The following is a 19,748-nucleotide window of genomic DNA, read 5'->3' as shown; positions in this document are numbered from 1 at the left end:
ACCAAAATAAGCCTGAGATGAATTGACTGTTTCTGAGATGAGTTTTATCTGAGGGTACATGTTTAAGTCACATTGTTTCTGATTCTCTACCACTTCACCTCCCTCCCTGAGTAGGGGCGAAAAGGAAACCTACAAAGACATTTGTGTTATAGCCAAGATGTAAGAGAGAGATACAAAATATTTAGTTTCCTGAGTCCTAGGTTGGTAAAACTAGCAAACGGGAAGGTATAAAGTTTAGCTTTTGTACTAGGTTTATAATCTTCTTAACATTTAATCTTTCATCAATAGCACTACAGCTCTCTACTTCCTTCTGGTGTAAAGGTATTTTGAATGTCATTCAAAAAGTTTAGGCATCCAATATTTAACTGAAAGAGATGTTTATATAATAAGACTTCCTCACAAAAATATTTCATGGGATAATCATTCTTAGCAAAATGACCAAATAAGGCAAATATTTGACAAAGAAAGTGACCTTATCTAACAAGGTGAGTAAGATGGACTCCTTTTGTGAGATGGTTAGGGGTTAAAGAGGTGAAGAGGAGAAGGAAAGGGGGTATGGAGTTTGCTGGTGATCTTACCCTTTAACATAAATATCACTTGATTTTTGTCCTGTGAAGATATTCTCATCCTCTAAAATGACATCTTCCGTGTTCCAGATGGTCACTCTCAATTCATACCTGGGACAAGGGAAGGCAGACTTAGGTTGAAGACCTTGGACGCTGAGTTGATTGGTGTCTATGTGATTCTGGTACTGCTGTGAGTCTATAAGCTTCCTCAACTTTACCAAGTTCTAAAATGTCAAGACTTAAGGTCTTCATTCCATCAAAACCAAGTGTCCCAGCTGGAATCGCCAAGAACATAAATTTCTCTGAGCACATCCTCCTTCCATTAACCAACATTTTTCAGAATGTTGAAACTCAGGGGCTCCTATCATAAAACAGGGGCCACCATTTCAATCCCCACCACTACTATTATCCCCACCACTCACCCCCTGCTGTACTTGGCCGGGTGGAAAGTGAGGCATGATTATCAGGGGTCAGCTGATTAATGTATCAGACACCAGATCAAATAACATGATCCTTTAGTCCGAGACCTTGGTCTCTTTCCTTGAAGGTGGGGCTGCAGGTTACTTACCCTTTGGGTTTCCTTGGCGAAATGTCAACAGGAGGTCCAGGTTGAGGCATGTCTTTGGGAAACATGTCCACCCACATCTGCAGGCGGCCCTTGTTAAGAAGACATCCTTTAGATTTTTTTTTGGGGGGGGAGGGGGGCACTATCACATGGACACTGACTGTTCGCGGTGTTAACAGATCCCTTTACTAGTAATGGATATTAGGTACATATAATATAATATAATATAATGTAATGTGATAATAATAAGGATATTATCCATATTATATTCAGAATATTTGTTGACAAAGACAGAACTTATATTTTTATTAAAAATTAGAACATATATCAAGAGGAGCGTATATCAAGAGAAGGGGAAGGGTAAGCAAAACCTTATTGCGCACCTACTATGTGGTAGACGCAGTGCTATGCACTTGAAAAGCATTGTCTCATTAATTCTTCCAACATCCCCACTAGGTAGATGTTATTATTCCTACTTGGCAGATGAGAAAATATCTTGCCCATGTTTACACAGGCAACACGTAGCAGAGCCTGGATTCAACCCTTGTCTGCTGACTCTAGAGACCCTGCTCTTCTTACCAACCCCTAAGGATTACAAAGATAACACTATCTGTCAGAAGAATCATGCTTCATTGCTTCCAATGTACCTTAGCATCCATTATCTCCATCAGTGCTCACCCCCAGCCACGTTTCTGTGCTACACATAAAAAAACTAAGGTTCAGAGAAGTCAAAGAAATTATCTGAAGTCCCGTGGCTAATTAGTGGCAGAACAGGGCCTTCCATCCATTGCTTTGGACTCCATACATCAAAATGTACCCTGTTGCAAGGGATGTGAGAGCCCAGGTGGGGAGAAAGTCCAGTGGATTCCATATTCAGGTCTGTTGTATGCATGCTAATTGCTCCGTCAGCTCAGGCAGGAAGGTGAGTGATCAACAAGGGCTGGGATGGTCAGGGGAGATTTTATATGAAGTAAGTGGGGCTTCCAACAGAGTGGGAAGGATTTGTAGGATTTGGGTGAACGAGGGGCTTTGGCTAGGAAAAAAAAAAGAGGATTTCCAGGGGAAGGGGCAATGTCGGCAAAGAGTTAGCATTCGGGAAGAGAAGAACCAATTCAATGAAGGATTATATTCCTAGGTCTCTAAAGAGACATTAACATTCACTGTTAACCAAGAAGCTGCATCTGACAGGCAAAATGAAGGATACCAGTAACCAAAAGATTTCAAACATCTGGTAGTAAATCTTAGGAAATAGTCATAAGCTTCTACATCTGATAAAAGTTTATCCTTTCAAGACATGCCCTCACACATGCTTTCAGGAGGTTTATACCCCAGCATTGCTGGGATAGCAGTGTGGGAGTTCCTGCCCCATTATAGTCAAGCCCACGTGCTTTGCCCAGACTACACAGAGAGTGAGTCCAGAGCTGGGACAGAACTAGGGACTCACACTGCCTGGGTTAAATCCCACCTCTACTTATTACCAGCTGAGTAACTTTGAGCAAGTTACTTAAACTCTCTGAACCTCAATTTCTTCATCTTAAAAGTAAGGATTATAATAATTTCATCGTGAGGCTGTATTAAGAAATAAGCGTGAGGTGACACACACACCGGTTTGTCTAGGAAAATCGTGGTGTGTGCCCCTTGTATCAGCTTAATTATTAATAGTGCCTTCTTTCCCTCTCAAAATGGCCATAATTTGGATAACTAAATCTATGGCCATCCTAATTAGGTGAGATAATTTCTGTAAAGGGCCTAGGACATAAAAGCCTCTTAATAAACTTGTCTTCTCCTCCCTTCTAACTCAGAAGCCAGATCTCTAGTTATCTTTTCCACACAGCTTGTTTTGCCAGTTCTTCAAGGTAAGCCTCCATCTATTGCTTCTTTGGGAAAACTAGTGGGCTGTGTGGTTACTGATAGATTTTTGGACAAGGTCTTGGGCACATCAGATGAGTTTTGAAGTTTCTCAAATGTCAGGATTCTTCAGAAAGAACGTGATAACTCAAATCATAAAAGGGAAAGAGCACTAAATCCTACTCTGATTTTAGGGCAGAGTTTCTCAATCTCAACATTCGTTTGGGGCTGAATAATTCCTTGTTGTGGAGGGCTTCCCAGTACAGAACAGGATGTTTAGCAGCATCTCTGTCCCTTCCCAGTAGATGCCAATATCACCCCTACCCACGTGAGACAACCAAAAATACATGAGACATTGCTAAACATCCAGGGCAGGAGGGGCAAAATTGTCCCTGGTTGAGAACCATTATTATACAGCACACAAGATTAACTTGCAGGGGAAAAGTCATTCTCTTCGGGGATGAACACTCTTATTGGGGCCAGAACTGTCTTGGCCACTACCTGCTCCATTCCTGGCTTATCCCTGTGGTACAGTGGCCGAGTTTCTACGTGCTCAGGAACCAGCCTACACCCAACCTCCGGGATATCCTCCCAAGAGTGTAAAACGCTGAGGGCCAAGTGCTCGTACGACTCCACCGTCTCATCTGCATGGAAGAGAGAAAAATAAAGAGACTTGTCAGATGTGTTCCTGTAAGGTGATAGTCATGGGCTGTCAGATGCGTTTTCAAACACTCCCTTAAAGGTTCATTTAAATATACCAAGGAACCGGGAGAGAGAAAAGGCAGTGAAAGAGAAAAAGGACGAGAGAATGGAAAGAGGTAGGAGTAGAGTGGTGGGAAGAGGAAAGAGTTTGAAAGTTAAGAGAGCCAACCTATCTACAAAACAGAAACAGACTCACAGACCTAGAGATCAGACTTGTGGTTGCCAAGGGGGAGGGAGAGGGAGGGACTGGGAGTTTGGGGCTGGTAGATGCACACTATTACATTGAGAATGGATAAACAACGAGGGCCTACTGTATAGCACAGGGACCTATAGCCAATCTCCTGGGACAAACCATAATGGAAAAGAATATTTTTTTTAAAAAGAATGTATATATGTGTATAACTGAGTCACTTTGCTGTACAGCAGAGATTTGCACATCATTGTAAATCAACGATACTTCAGTTAAAATAAAAATTAATTAAAAGAAAGTTAAGAGAGTGGGAAATGAGATGGGTTGACCAAAAGATCCAGAGCTCAGTCAGAGTCTTGGAGTACTGGACTCCCTTCACCCCTTGAATCAAACTCCTTCAGAGTCTATGAATCACAAACTTGGCTGCAAGGGACGAGAGAGGGCATGTTTCCTGGAGACATAAAACTGTTTGCTAACACCACAGTGGGAGAGGGCCTGGAGAACCAGTGTGACCCTAAGCAACGTGGTGAAACAGCCACAATATGTGCCCATCGATGTCTCTTGACTTTTCTCATCATTGCTTGGGATCTCCCGTCTACCAACACTTACTCCAGAAAAGATTCTCTGATCTATCGTTTTACCAAAAAAGGTAATTCATGACAAAAACTGCCAGTAGAAACGATACTCACAAAATAAGGCAAAAATTGTTGAAAGAGTAAAATCTTCTTGAACAAAGTTTAGAAGGGCCAAATTCGACATAGGAAAGTTGAACCAGGTTTAACCAGAAAAAGGCTACCAAAAGAATCTCCCAACAGCAGTCATTACAGTCAGTAAAAGTAAACAGGGATGAACAAGTAATCAATGAATTAAATCTCTGTCAAAAAGTTTAATCAGTCAAGAACTGATCTTAATGAATATAATTTCAGATTTCTGGTGGGCAAGTGAATTGGTTAATCATGAAATGTAGAATACTGACCAAGGGACTGAAGTGGCTTCATAGAATACATTACAAAAAAGTATTTTTCTCACAGAAATTCATCAATATCATTAATACACTAAATGTCAATAACTCTGCATGCATGAACCTCTAAGAAGTTCTTGGGGCCAAAACAAGGTAAAAAGAAATCTTGGCATTGAAGTGGTGGGATCAACATAGTGTCAAAACACCCTGTAGGGCTTCCCTGGTGGCACAGTGGTTGGGAGTCCGCCTACCGATGCAGGGGATGCCGGTTCGTGCCCCGGTCCGGGAGGATCCCACATGCCGCGGAGCGGCTGGGCCTGTGAGCCATCGCCACTGGGCCTGCGCGTCGGGAGCCTGTGCTCCGTGGCGTGGCGGGAGAGGCCACAGCAGTGAGAGGCCCGCGTACCGCAAAAACAAAAACAAACAAAAAAAACCAAACAAACAAACAAAAAAAACACCCTGTGGCGTGTACTTAATCGGGCTTTTTGCATCAGGAGCACTGAACCATATATAGGTAATTTTTAAGCATCAAATGGACAGGTGTGACAGTAGAGAAATTGTTCTATAACCTTAAAGTAAAGGTGGCTTTTTTTTCTTATCCTAAATTTATGAAAGGCTCTCTGGGATCTTCCTGGTACGTCCTATGTTGCTCGTATGGAAAAATCTGTTTCTTGGTGTTGAAACAGGAGATTGGTTGGTATAACACTTATGGGGGTAATTTGAGTTGTGTCCAGTGATTTATTTTATGTAATATTAATTTTAAGGTATTGTCTATCTTCTGACACAACAATTCTACTTATATGATATGTACTGTAGACACATCAGAAATATGCAAAAATATGTGTAAGGATGTTCGTGGTAGCATTAAGTGTCACTACAAAAATGGACACAATGGAAATAAATGTCACAGCCATAAAATAGAATATTATCAAGGATTGTTTCAAAGAACAGAGAATTGTCATAATCTACTGGAAATAGAAAATGCAGAGTACAAAACTATAGATATGGTACATTTAAAATTATGTAAAAATGTGCCAAATTGCACACACACTGTGCAAAATTTATATTTCTGTAAAGAAATATACCAGCACACACCATGGTTATCTCTGAATTTGGGAATTAAGAGTGATTTTCGTCCTCCTCCTTACTTTTCCATATTTTCTATTGTGAGCATGCATTAATTTTACAATAAATGAGCATTATCTTCAGTCACCAATACCACTGAAAGCAGGCTTTTCAAAAGAAGAGCCATGTCAGCGGGATACATTGGGGGAGTTACCTGTGTCCTCCTCGGTGAAGACTGTTTTTCCACAAAACACCTGGTTTCCTATCTGTATTTTCCCAGGGCAGAAGTAGGGGCCATCCAGCTTGTTGTCTTTGCAGAGCTTGGTGAGGATTTCGGTGGGTTTGGACGTGTCTCTCCAGGCATTGTATCCTTCTCTGAAAAGTGGAGGAGGGACAGAGGGTGAGGTCCAGCCTCCCTGGGAGCCACATCTGAGGTCCCGGTAAAAAGGACCACCTAAGGATGATCTGTGTTAATCCTTCAGATTTAACTTGACCTTCTACATGCTTGGGGCTAGTGTTTTCATTTTATCATCTTCTCTCTCTTCTGGTCAATACCTCTGCATATGTATGCTTGTACAAAAGGCAGAACTTCTGAGTAGCTTGACATAAACATTCCTTACAGGTAGTTTTTTTAAAGAAATGCATCCTTTAAAAAAAATCTGAAGTGAAATTCACATAACAAAATTGACTATTATAAAGTTGACCAATTTGATGGCCTTTAGTACTTTCACAGTGTTGTGCAACCACCACCTCTATCTAGTTCCAAAAAATTGTCATCACCCCGAAAGAAAACCCTCTACCCATTAAGCAATTACTCCTCACTGCCCCTACCCCACCCAGCCTCTGGCAGTCACCAATCTGCTTTCTGTCTCTGTGGATTTCTTTGCAGGTAGTTTTTGTTTAGTTTGTTCTGTCCCTAGCAGAATAGCTATTTGGCTGCTACTTATTCTAAGAAGAAAGCCTAGCTCATCCTTCCAATTTCTCTGCTTCTTTCCTCCCTTCTCCTCCTCCGCCAACTCATGTCACAGGCAGGAAGTCTTGATGTGCCGTTTCTCTAATCAGTTATTTCCTAGTGGTGAGTTTCTAAATCTTTTCAACCCCTTCTTCCCTTAAAAAACTAGCTGTTTGGTTAAAAATTATTAACTTGCAATGAGATGCTCCCTAGGAACCATGACCAAGATAAGCCTGGATTTCTCTGCTCCCTGGGATGCGGGATTCATCAGAATTTAATTTGTTTAAGCATTGAAATAAACCAAAACATGGCTATAAAGCAGTTTTCCTACACTGGGCCAGAGATATGAGGATCCTGAAAAGACTCCAAGCCACCCCCAGAGCCATACATAGGCCTCCCCAGAAATAAGTGCTCTTGTTTATTTTTAAAACTTCAGAGAACAACTTCCCTGACTAAATTATCCTGGTCCCTGCTAGTTCTACTGTCAGGAAATTCTCCTGAACAAAAGATCCACCATGTTTGCTTGTGGCTTCCTTTACCGACTTCAGAGTGAGCACAGCTAATCATTCTCTGCATGGTACCCTCTCAGGTACTTGAGAATGATGTAAATACACCAGGAGGCTTACAAATTCACTACAGTCCCAAAACTGAACCGGCCTTCTAGGCTCAGAGAAGAACAGGCCAGCAGTAGAGACTTGTCTGAAAAATCATGCCATGGAGGAAAGAGATGCTCAGACTGTTAATGAGAGTGTAAATTGGTCCAACCCTTCTGGAGAGCCATTTGGACATATATATTAAAAGTCTTTAAAGTGTGCATTCCTTTTAATGGAATAAATCCATATCCATGGATGAACACTGAATGAATTATCAGAAAGGTTTGCAATGGCTTTTTTTTTTTTTTTTTTGCGGTACGTGGGCCTCTCACTGTTGTGGCCTCTCCCGTTGCGGAGTACAGGCTCCGGACGCGCAGGCTCAGCGGCCATGGCTCACAGGCCTAGTCGCTCCGTGGCATGTGGGATCTTCCCAGACCGGGGCACGAACCCGCGTCCCCCGCATCGGCAGGCGGACTCTCAACCACTGCGCCACCAGGGAAGCCCTGCAATGGCTTTTGTATGGGAATGTGCATGGCAGCAATATTTCTAATGGAACAAGAAACAAAAATATAAATGCCCTGAAATTCAGGAAGGGAAATTGGTTATATCATTTTATAGTAAATTTATATAATGGAACACCACTATTAAAATAATGACTTTGAAGAATATTTAATGACATCATAAAATGCTTATAAGGGTATAAGTCCAACAAGAAGCTTACAAAATTGCATGGACAGTGTGAGTCCAACTTTGGGGGAAACAGAATAGAAAAAAAATACTAAAAGGAAATATACACATTTTTTAATGTAAATTTCATCTCTGGATAAAATATCTTGAGCATCATTTTGTACTTTCCGTATGTCCTAAATTTTCTACAAGGACTATATATTACTTTATATTCAGAAGAAATATTTCTAAAATTATACCATGGAAATCTAATGGATGCTTTTACATTTTCCTAGCTGATATTTGTAAGAGTTTTCTTCTTAAGATACTAAATATATCATACTTTAAAAAATAAAGCTGGTCTCTGTTGCTCTATGTCTCATTTCTAATTGAACATTAAGGGAATGTAGTATTTTGATCGTAACTCAGCCAATATCTTTATTTAAAGGCCTACTGCTATTTTTGTCTTTTATGAAATTTTTGTCACCAAGAAAGGCAGGATTACATTTTTTCCTTCCAGATTGAGTGGGTGTAGTGTATTCTTGGTTATTAAAATACTCATAGCTTTGGGACTTTGAAATAGTAAATATTCGTGGTGTGTGAAATAGCATGATACATAACTGTATGATCTTAATTACATAAAAATGGACGCTTAGTCGTGTAGATACAAAAACAAGACCTAGAAGGACACATCAAACAGTAAACTGCTGGTGATTATGGATGACTTTGTTTTTTGCTTCTTGTGTTTTGGTTTCCTATTATGCACAGGTTAGCTTTTAAGAAATAAATGTTATTTTAAAAGGCTTAATAAAAGTAAAAATAAAAAAATAAAGCAGATAATTTATATTTTTAAATTAATCAGAATTCAAAAATCTTTGTAAAGAGTGAGAGCTGGACCCACTTTTCCCACCTGTGTAAGATGGGGATAACACCTTAATGGGTTTTGAGAGAATTGAACGAGATACTCCATGTAAAGTGCGTGGTATATTGTAAGCACTCATGAGTGTTTGTTGTAATTAACTAGGATATAGGCATTTGTATTATATTAGTCATTCTTCTAGCATCATTCCCCACTGGGAACTCTGTCCACCAGGCCCAGCTGATCGAATGAACAAATACAATTCAGCTCTTGACTCTTGAAGAACCTGCCCTGGGTTCTAAATCAGTTTTGCTTCCCCAGCCCCAAGTACCCTCAAGTGCAGTGAGCAGTTTCCCCAAACTAGCTCTGCTGACATGGAGCACATCTGAGATATTAAATCTGGGCCTTGGCTGGCCTTCCCAGCACATGGGCTGCAGCCTCAGAACACCAACAGTGTCTCCATGGGAGGAATAACTTACATCTCATATTGATTCTGCAAGCCACAGATGGCTCGGTGTTTGCTGTAGAAGCGGTTCTCCAGGTCAATCCTTGTCTCACCAATGAGGTCATCCATCCCGATCATGTCATGGTCATAGATCAGCACAGAGAGCAAGGACTCCTTTGGGAATGTGGCCTGGATCTCAAATGACCTGCCATCCAAGCAGAGGTTTAGGAATCAACAGCATTTGGTGATACAGAGAACTTTTCCCTGCTTCACTTTTAGCCCACCTACAGTCCATATGAACTCACTAAACACTCAGTAACCCAGTTACTACTTAATGGGTGTTTATGTGGTTTAATTTTTCATTGAGATGCAACCAATTTCCCACTCTTTTGTCAGTTTTCCAGTAGCCAATCATCTCCTCTTTTGTGGACCATGCCTTGTAGTCTTCAACTAGGGTGACAGCAAGAGGGAGAGGAAAGTCTTAGATTTTGGCCTCAAACAGGACTGATTTCTAATATGGATTTTGAATCAGCCACTTTCCGGTTGTAATACATCGGGAAAGTTATTTCATCCCTCTCAGCCTCTTTATGTGTAAATGGGGATAAATATGTCTTCTTTATAATATAGCAGAGCGGTTAAATGCGATAGTGTTTGTATAAACACAGATTTTACTTCCAGGCATTCAACCTGGTACCCAATAATTTACCATTCCCTTTCTCCTCCATTGTTGCTTCATCAGGGAATACCAGCTGGGTTTATTTGAAATGAAAATCCTATTGACAATGGAAAATCATTAGAACATAGACTTGCAGGACTGGAATGCTGTCTCTGCAAGATTATTTTGAGCCCCTTGAGAACAGAGACCTCTTCATCTCCACATTACTGGAGACTGCACTTCACCTGCAGAGAGTAGACACGATAAATGTTTCCTTGAACTGTAAGGGATCTCAGAAATCACCATATCCAATCGCTTCAGATAAGGAAACTGAAATCCAGAGAACACAAGGGACTTGCCCAGGATCCTAAATCAGGTCAAACTGGGATAAGTACCAGTTTCCTAACTCCTGGTACCGTTCTCTTTCCACAATCTCACCCCAATCAGTGTTGAAAGGAATAGCAATGCTGTCGGATTTCCCGTGACAATGCATTATCCGTGCTACTGAGCGTTAGAGAAGATAACTAAGAATTAAATTGGGAGTGAAAGCCTGCATTTTAGGGAAATGTGTTCTTGAAAACAAAATCAAGGATACACCAGTGTTTCTCCAGCTGTTCCTGTCTCTGCCCTGGGACAAGGTGGGAAGGCTGGTCTGGAAACAAGGGACAGAGAGGATGCGCAGAGGAGGGGAGAATAGAAGACCCATTATTTCCCTGCCTGTCCTCAGGCCTGTCTGGGCTGCTGCCGTCACCGTCAGGTCCACTCTCACTCTCCAGGTTGCTAGGGACAGCAATCACAGCACAGCCTGGAGCCAATTAGCCCTCCTCAGAGAGAAAGAAGCAGAGATGCTGGACAGCTCCAGTGCCTGTAACTGACTGAGGCTGGCAGTTCTTGCAGGCCAGGGATACAGCTATGCAAAAAAGAAATTCGTTTCTTCCACCTGAAGACGCAGTATTGCCTCTCTGGGGCTCTAAGATTTGGATTTGAAACTGTAACTGATATTCTAGAGGCATCTCACAAGAAAGCCCCCAGCCACCTCTGAGCTTGGCCGTCACCAAGCTGCTGCCACCAAGGAAGGATTTATTAAGTGCTTAACTGCCCCCGGCAACCATGACAGAGGACAGAGGGCTCAACTGTTCTGGTCCATCTCCCAGAGTTGTGTGCTATGTGCTCACAGGTTCACCTCTCCTGAATTTTCATTAGCGCTGCCTTAGAAAAACTACCAAAAACAGCTCACCATGGTTGGACTTCCAGTCATTCGGGGATAAACTAGGCTTATACCAAGGTGTGTGTGTCATTGAGATAGGATCCCTAGAAACAGCACTGGTGTGAGAAAAGAGAATGCATCCTGAAATGGGTGAAAACTGAGCCTTGTAGAAACATTCAGTACCGAAAGCTTCAGAGCAAAGATGTCTCACTGTTTCTTTGCCCATTCATTCATTCTTTTATTGATTCACTTGTTCATTTGACATTTATGAGATATCCATTATGTGCCAGGCACTGTGGTTATTAAGAACATGAGGAACGACCAACTCTGACCAACTCTTCAGACATGTAGCCCCTCAGGATGATGGGGTCCCATGAAATCCCACTGAAAACTGACTGAAGGGTAGTTTGTCAATCTGTTTGTTCATTTGCTCATCCTACAAATATTTAAAGAGCATCTGCTCTGTGCCACACCCTGTCCTAGGTGCTGGGGATGCAGCATTGAACAGACTAGACCAAGTTCCTGCACGAATGGAGCTTACATTCTAGCGGGGAGATGGGAGACAGACATAAACACACCAATTCATGTCACAGGTTATGAAGAAAAGTAAAGCAGACCAGGGGCCAGGGCATCAGGGGTGGAGCCTGTGATATCCTCCTATGGGGAGGTCTCAAAGAGGAGTTCCCCAGGCCCCAGGTCGGGGATGAGAGCCCTCCACTCTCCCTGCTGGAACACAGATTGAGCCAACAATGTCTGTCCCTGAGTAACAATTAAATATACATCCAACAAAGCATCCACACCTGGTGGGCTTCTGGAAGAGGCTCTGAAATGCCAGAGGCAGGAGGGACTATTCCATCACCCTCTTCTTTTGCTTACCACAGCCATAAACGGAGGCTATAAAACCAGTCTAATTCATGGCACTGTGGTGAGAGCAGCTCATAAAACGTGACTGCAAAGCACTTGACAAAATGAAGTGCTGGTTACGTAAACAGCAGGTAATGATAAAGGTCAACTCCCGATCGGGGAAGCAAGGGTGAGTTTCCCCAGCACGTCTTTTAAATCATTCTCTTTCATCTGAACAGGCAAGATGGTTTATTGCCTTATTTCCTTGGGAGCAACAAAATGTAAGAGGCTGGCGCTGATCAAATGTCAGAGGGTCCAAAGCGATCACAAATGTGTAAATGAATTTAAATGAGGTGGATAAAGATTTCATCCCAGGCTCCTTGTTACTCCGGAAAAAAAGACATTAAATACACGTAAGATGTGTGCATTGCTAAAATGATTTTCAAGGGAGAGCAGAAGGAAGCTAATGAGTTTTGAGTATCTACTATGCACTATCATAGACAACATGCTAGGTGCTTGTCATATTTAATCTTCTAAAGGCGTCTGAGAGTCAAGTATCACTGCTATTGTTTTACAGATGAGAAAAACTAGGACCAGAGAGGTTAAGCTGTCTGCCTAAAGTTACTCAGCCTGTATGTGGCAGAGTGAAACCCAGGTCTGCTTGACTCCAGAGTTATTGGCAGTCAAGAGCACAAACCCAAGCAGGGAACATCAATGTGTGACATACCCTTTTAGAAGATAAATGGGGTGGTAGGGTTGCTGTGAACTGGAGAATGCCTGGTTCACCTAAACATAACACAAGTGCGATGCATTGTAAACACTTTGCAGGAAAACAAAACACAGGCGGGGGGTGCAGTTCCACTTTTTGACCGCAGGGGTCACCTCAAATGAACTGCAAGATGATATGATGGAAAAATCTCTTTGGTAGAAGACAAAAGACCAAACGTCTGGCCCCTTCTCTTCTACTTATGAGCTGTGTGAACTTGAACAAGTTTCTAAACCTCTCTGGGCCTTGGTTATCTTGTTTGTAAAAAGGAACTCTCTCCAAGGCAGGAGGCTGAATCTGATGACTGTTCAAGTGGTGTCTTAAATTTGAGATCTGGGAAAATCATTATTGGAAAACCATGGCCATGAAGACCATGCAGAACCAAGCTGCTGAAGGGACCAAGGAAAGAATTCAGCCCTTCTCCATGAAGAGAGGCTTGATTGGCTGTTATCCCGGGCAGGCGTCTGCATTTAATCTCCTGCACTGTTTACTCAGACCCACACACGTATCCACACCAAACACCCTACAGAAGCACCATAAGAACAAATGCAGAGCGGACAATGCAATGAGACCCAGGTGGCCACTGACCTTCCAAATACCGGGTTCAGTTGTTTAGGGATGTATTTGTCCCGGTCTTTGATTTCAGTTTTGCCAAGCTTGACCACAATGTAGGGATCCGATTTGCCATCTGGATCAGCTGGACTAAGATTAAATGCCTGGAGAAGAGAAAAAAAATCCCTTTGGTCCAGTGGTTCTCAACACTGGCTGGCACTGGGATCCCCTGGGAGTTTTAAAAAATACTGATGCCTGAGGTCTATTCCCAGACATTCTGATTAAACAGGCCCTGGCCCTGGGGATCTTTAGAAGCTCCCTAGAGGATTCTAGTGTGCAGCTATAAAGTTAAGAACCACTGTTTTAGCCTCTCTACTCTGCTGTTAAAAGTTATCAGCTTTGCCCAAGTTCTACTTTCTCTGGAGTTGTCTCCCCAGTGGAAAGCAGCCCTTGGCACAGAGTAATGAGGAATCTGCTGGACCAGGAAGCAGACGGCATGAATTTGAGTTCCAGTTCTAGGTAGTCATGTGATCTTGGGCAAAACATGTCATCTCTCTGAGATTAATATGTAAAATTATGGGATAGACCTAAAGCCTCCTCCCAGAAGTAGTGGACTCTGAATCCATGACCCCATCAGTCTTGCATTTAGCGCTGGTCAGCTGAGTAATGATCTGTTTCCGTCAGGGAGGACCAGGGTAGGGAGCTGGTGAGGAAGGACATGGAGAAGATGGAGAAACTGCAGAGATGAGAGCTGGATAAGAAACAATCGCATTTTTAGGACTCTGTCTTACAGACAGGAGGGTATAAGCACACAAAGCTATATTTTCAAGGTTGTTCATTAGAACGTTGTTTAATAGCTAAAAATTGTGAACAACCTATATGTCAATTACTTAAGGAGAAACTCCATCCAAAATTGTCCCTCCCCTGCTGGCCCCATGGTCTAGTGGTCAAGATCCTGGTTTCCATCCAAAATTGTCCCTTCCCCATTTACTCTCGTCACCACATTGCCCAATTTTTCTTTTTTACTGAAGTATAGTTGATTACATCCCCCAATTTTAATTCTTTATTTAGTAGTTATCTCTGACATTCATCTTGCTTATTTATCTGTCTGTTGTTTATTTTCATACTCTCCTAATGCCCACACCACACTCAATTAGTTATAATTTTCATGAGAGCAAGGATACTGTCTGTCTTGTTCATTACATTAACTCCAGGACTTAGGACAGGGTCTTCCCAATATTTGTTGAATGAATGAATAAAGGATACTACAAGTATCCTTTATTGGATAACTTTACAAGTTACTTCTCATTTTTCCAACTAGACTGTGACTTCCTCTAGGGCAGGCACTGTGTTTTTTTCCGTCACGATATCCTTAGTGATTAGAACATGCCTGGCACATGGTGGTCATGGCCATGATGACGTTGCTGCTAATAACAAAGGAAACATGAGAACTGCATGATGGAAAGGGGATGTTTAGTTGTCCCCTGGCATTAAAGAATAACTCATCTTTGTTTTATGTTTCATTTCGGTTTCTAAAAACGATTTTAGGCAATTTAAGCAAAGAGTTAATATAAAATATAATGACTACAATCAAGTAAGATTATGAAAATCAACTCCAAGGTCAGAAGATGAAAACAAATACATGAACCATAAATGTCTAGTACACAGTTGCTTTGATTGAGCACCAAATTTGGCCCCAAGCTTCCTGGCAATCAGACCAAAAGTTTCACAATTAGTGTTTAGTGCTCTCATTATCAGAAAGGAGGAAGCCTAGGGCAGATAATATTTTTCTTGGAAATACACTGGAAATGAAATTTCTGACTGCAGCAGAACAGAGGCATAGACCCGGAGGCGGGGGAGGATTGCACAGTGGCAGCTGCCCTGTTCTGCCCTGGTTCTTCCTGCTGTCTTGCCTGTGAGCTTCCTGCTTCAGTGCTACTTGGTTTCCTGCCCAGCTAGCAGGCAACCACAGAGAGCAAATAAAGCTACACAGAGCAGTCCTCTCAGCCTGGGAAATATTTTCGCTCAGTGAAAAGCCAGCAAAGGTCCATGTTACCAACCAAACATCATACCCTCTGTTATGGACTGAATTGTGTTTTCTCAAAATTCCTGTGTCAAAGCCCTAACCCCTAATGTGACTGTATTTGGAGATAGGGCCTTTAGGGAGCTAATTAAGGTTAAATGAAGGCATAAGGGTGGTGCCCTAATCCGATAGAACTGGTGGTCTTACAAGAAGAGAAAGAGACAACAGATTTCCTCTTCTCTCTCTCTCTCTCTCTCACACACACACACACACACAGGAAAGGCCATTTGAGGACACAGCAAGAAGGTGGCCATCTATAAGCCAGGCAAAAAGGTCTCACCAGAAACCAACTCTGATGGTACCTTGATCATGCACTTTCAGCCTTCAGAACTGGAGAAAATGAGTATCTGTTGTTTATGTCACCCAGTCTACGGTATTTTGTTATGGCAGCTCTAGATTAAGACAACCCCTCAGAGTGAACAAGGATGCCTCACCGCAACAATGTACACCCTGATCAGGACTTTGATGGGGTGGTTGGATGGAATCCCTTGCTGGATTCTCAGCTGCTTGCTGTCCTTGATGCCGGAATCCTCGGGGCTTTTGTAGATGCAGAAGGAGCCCTGGAACCACAAAGCACTACCCGTTGAAACAAGATAGTCATATGCCCCGCTGAAAACCAAACATGTAGAGGAATAAATTATTGATACACGCAACAACTTGGATGGATCTCAAGGACATTATATAAGTGAAAAGAGCCAATCTCAAAAGTCTCATACTGGAGGGTTCCATTTATATAACTTTCTTGCAATTACAAAATTATAAAGATAGAGGATAAGTCAGTGATTGCCAGAGGATAGAGACAGTCACAAGCAGGGCATAATTATAAAGGGGTAGCATGATGGAGATCTTTGTGGTGACGGAATAGCTCTGTATCTTGTTTGTGGTAGTGGTTACACAAATCTACATATGTGATAAAAATTACATAAAACTATATACACACTCTATCAATGTGGATATCCTGGTTTTGATATTTACATAAGATGTAAACAATGGAGGAAACTGGGTGAAGGGTCCACTAGACCTCTGTCTACCATCTTTGCAACTTTCTGTGAATCTGAACTATTCAAAATAAAGAGGGTTTTTTAAAGTTAAAAAAAAAAATGTCTAGGGCATAGCGCTGGGAAAAGGAGCACAGCCTGGGACCCAACAGGACCTGGGGTGGTGCTACTCTTGTCCCCTGGATGTCCTCAGGCCATTCACATAACCCTCCTGCATCTGTGCTTCTTCATGGTACATCAGTGAATCCGTGTTGGTACAGTACCACCCTCCTCACGGGGCTGTTATGTGAGAAACGAATAGGAGCATCAGATGGAATCCTGAGTGCCTTTTACATGTAGGGTGCTGAGCTAGTGTTTCCTCCCATTATCTCATTCAATCTTGGCTTCAGTATTTCTATTTTCAGATGCCGCAACCGAGGCTCAGGGAGGTCAAGTACTGCTCAAGATCACAAGCTAGTTAGGATTTAAATCCTAAATGAGGATTTAAACCCAGACTGGCAAGCTGCAATGCCCATGCGATTTCCAACACATCACCTTCATATAAAGGGCCCAGGCGTGCAGTAAGTTCATAGTGAGTGTCAGCTACTGCTTTGTGGTGCTGACACCGTAAGTCTGCCAGATGAAGGGTTTGTGTTGTTTGATTAATTTAATCATTCAGCTGATAGGCTTGTATAAATCATATGTTTGGTAGGTCAGGGGGTGGGAAAAGCAGAGTAAAATTAAGTGATCCCTTTAGGCAATGACTCTGCCTCCTCATATTCCACAGACTGAGCTCCGATCCACTTTACTGGCCACAAATCAAATACCTTGAAAGACTGGGGCTAGGTCTTGTGGGGTTCTAGAGAGGGAGGGGCCTGCAGAGAGATTAAGGATTTTTCTTACAGACATCGCACACCACAGTCCAACAGAATTGAGTCATATCCGACATTTATGGACAGGAGAGCCAGATAAAAGGGTTAACCTTGGAACCTGCCTTAAACTTTCCTATGACTCGGTCTCTGTCAAGGCCATGGTCATCCTCCGTAGACTTGCCTCTGAGCAGCTCAAACGTTTTCACCCAGTCTTCAAAATTGTTGAATTCACTCTCCAGATCCCCATTGTATATCTTTAGGGAAAAGGGAGAAGAGTGTGCTCAGAGGAAGGAAAGCCCAGGATTGATTTAATGAAAACTGCCAAGATTCTCCAAAACCAGCCTTCGTATATGCCCCTTGGAAAAATCTAAGAGGCGCTGTTAATTTATCTTCAGCAAAATAAGGAATATGATTGACTTGGCATTCCTAGAACTAAGTACCACTCTGAAATTTATAAAACGTTTTTGATAAACTTTGAAATTCCAAGAAGTATAGCTAAACCGACAATATTTTAAATATAAGTATAAATGTGACAAAGCTTTTTATAGCTAATTGATGTCGTTGATTTTTGGATACAGACTACAATATTCTGAAGACATTCAAATTAAAAAATATTCATTGAACATTTCATTCTTAACACATATAAAGTGATGGAATATTTGTTTTTATTATAATGAATTTTCCAAGCAGAAAATTACATATATATTTTAGAAATGGAAAATTGGATTGAGTTTTTGATTGAGTAATATAATTAAATCACTTATTCAAATTTCCCATCAAAATTACTTACCTAAATTCATTATCTAGGTACATAATTTTCATAATGCCAATTTTCATATCCATCAATATGCCTCTAGCTAATAGCCTCTGGCTAATGTTAGGACTGGTCTGACGAAGCTGACTTTTGGAAGAGTTTAAAACTCCTGCTATGTCGAGTCTGTACATATCTGCACAATGATGTCAAGCCCCGAGAGGTGAACCCAGGGGGACTGTAAATTACATTGTTGCATCCAGGCTAACCAAGTGAAGCTATGCCCCTTCTCAATAGGAGGATGTAGAGAATAGAAAACTAGCAAGCTCCACTGTCTTGGCTTCATGCTTGTTAGTTTGTTACTCTGCATCAATGATTATAACAAAGACAAAGTAAGTTATTCAGACAAAGGTATTCTGGAGTTGACTGAAGCACTAAAAGAACGCCCACCTCCTGAGTTTCCCACCCTAACCATGGCCAAGATGGCTGTGTCCACACACCTGCAAGACAGCCAGGTTGGGGATTTCTTTTTCTTTGAGTTTCTTCTTGAGTATTTTGTCTTTCTTCTTCTTCGGGCCATCTATATTTACCACTACCTCGTCTGGTTTTGCCTCTGTGGACATTTAGTGAAAATGGTTAGACTTCTTACGCCGTTGAGATGAGAAGAAACAAAGTCAAGCTCCCTCTTTCCCTTTGCTCTGGCATGTGTCATGACCCTTCTTTTAAGAAAGAAATAGTAACATTTCACTGTAGGATTTCTGCACATAGCCCTGCAGACCGTGCACTGAAGGAGCAGAGGAGATACCACTTATGCAGCAGTGCAGTGTCAGTGGATGCCCTGGGGCTGGCAATGTGTTGGCCTTCCCTGCCATATGCAAGAATTCATTAAGCTAGGCACGGAGAGGGTAAGTAATTTGCCCAGTCACCCAGCTAGCAAAGAACAGACCCAGGATGGAGTGACACCAAAGCTTTAGATACATTCCCTCTCAGATCTGTTTAGGAACTTGAGAATCATCTAGTTCAATAACCTCATGCTCAAATATGCTAAGGGTCTAACACAATGTCACAAATGTACTTAGATTATTCAGTAATTTTTTAGGAGCAGATGCTGGAGAAAAATCACCCAAGCTCCACTATTTTCTAGCTGCATAGACCTGGGCAAGTTACTCAGCCTCTTTGTACTTCTGTTTTACTGTCTGCAAATCAAGATACGATTGCTTATGTCATGGGGTTGGTCTTAGAATTAAATGTGCTAGTAGGAGTGGCCTGAGGAACTGAGCTTGGCTCTGGTTTTCTCACTTTTTGTGCCACCTGAAACAGCACTTGGTGTTACTGTTGTTTTTAGGCCAAGACTTACCGTTGGCTTACATCAAGTTTGTGGTCATTTCAAATCCCAGGGCTCTTCATTTGAGCTTTTGCCAAACCAGATCTACCCAAACCTTGTCACCTGAGTTTTGGAAGCTAAATCCAGGTCACCTGTGTTAAAGTTTATCGTGCTGGCTTTGGCCTGTCGTCCCAGATTGCTCCTATTTTTACTCTGCTGTTTCTGCATTAAGACTGTCAACATAGGGACTTGAGCCAAAGGGTCGATTTCAGCACTCAACTGAACTCAGGAGACCTGGGATCTGGT

The 19,748-nt window shown here is 42.0% G+C and overlaps 1 protein-coding gene across 1 annotated transcript in view; it reads right to left on the bottom strand.

Annotated features, from left to right (window-relative positions):
- FER1L6 (fer-1 like family member 6) overlaps positions 1–19,748 on the bottom strand; it is a 177,164-nt gene that overhangs the window by 16,188 nt on the left and 141,228 nt on the right. Inside the window, exons 29-37 of the mRNA XM_030875740.2 lie at positions 18,619–18,731; positions 17,490–17,621; positions 15,953–16,078; positions 13,472–13,599; positions 9,447–9,617; positions 6,112–6,272; positions 3,481–3,623; positions 1,135–1,223; positions 579–677 (exon numbers count right to left, since the gene is read on the bottom strand). Coding sequence (XP_030731600.1) covers positions 579–677; positions 1,135–1,223; positions 3,481–3,623; positions 6,112–6,272; positions 9,447–9,617; positions 13,472–13,599; positions 15,953–16,078; positions 17,490–17,621; positions 18,619–18,731 — 1,162 coding nt within the window. The remainder of the gene's footprint in view (positions 1–578; positions 678–1,134; positions 1,224–3,480; positions 3,624–6,111; positions 6,273–9,446; positions 9,618–13,471; positions 13,600–15,952; positions 16,079–17,489; positions 17,622–18,618; positions 18,732–19,748) is intronic.

The sequence above is a fragment of the Globicephala melas genome, chromosome 17 (assembly GCF_963455315.2).
Source record: "Globicephala melas chromosome 17, mGloMel1.2, whole genome shotgun sequence".
Taxonomy (NCBI): Eukaryota; Metazoa; Chordata; class Mammalia; order Artiodactyla; family Delphinidae; genus Globicephala; species Globicephala melas.
Note: the sequence above shows the minus strand (reverse complement) of the source record. Positions and strands in the feature narration are given on the sequence as shown.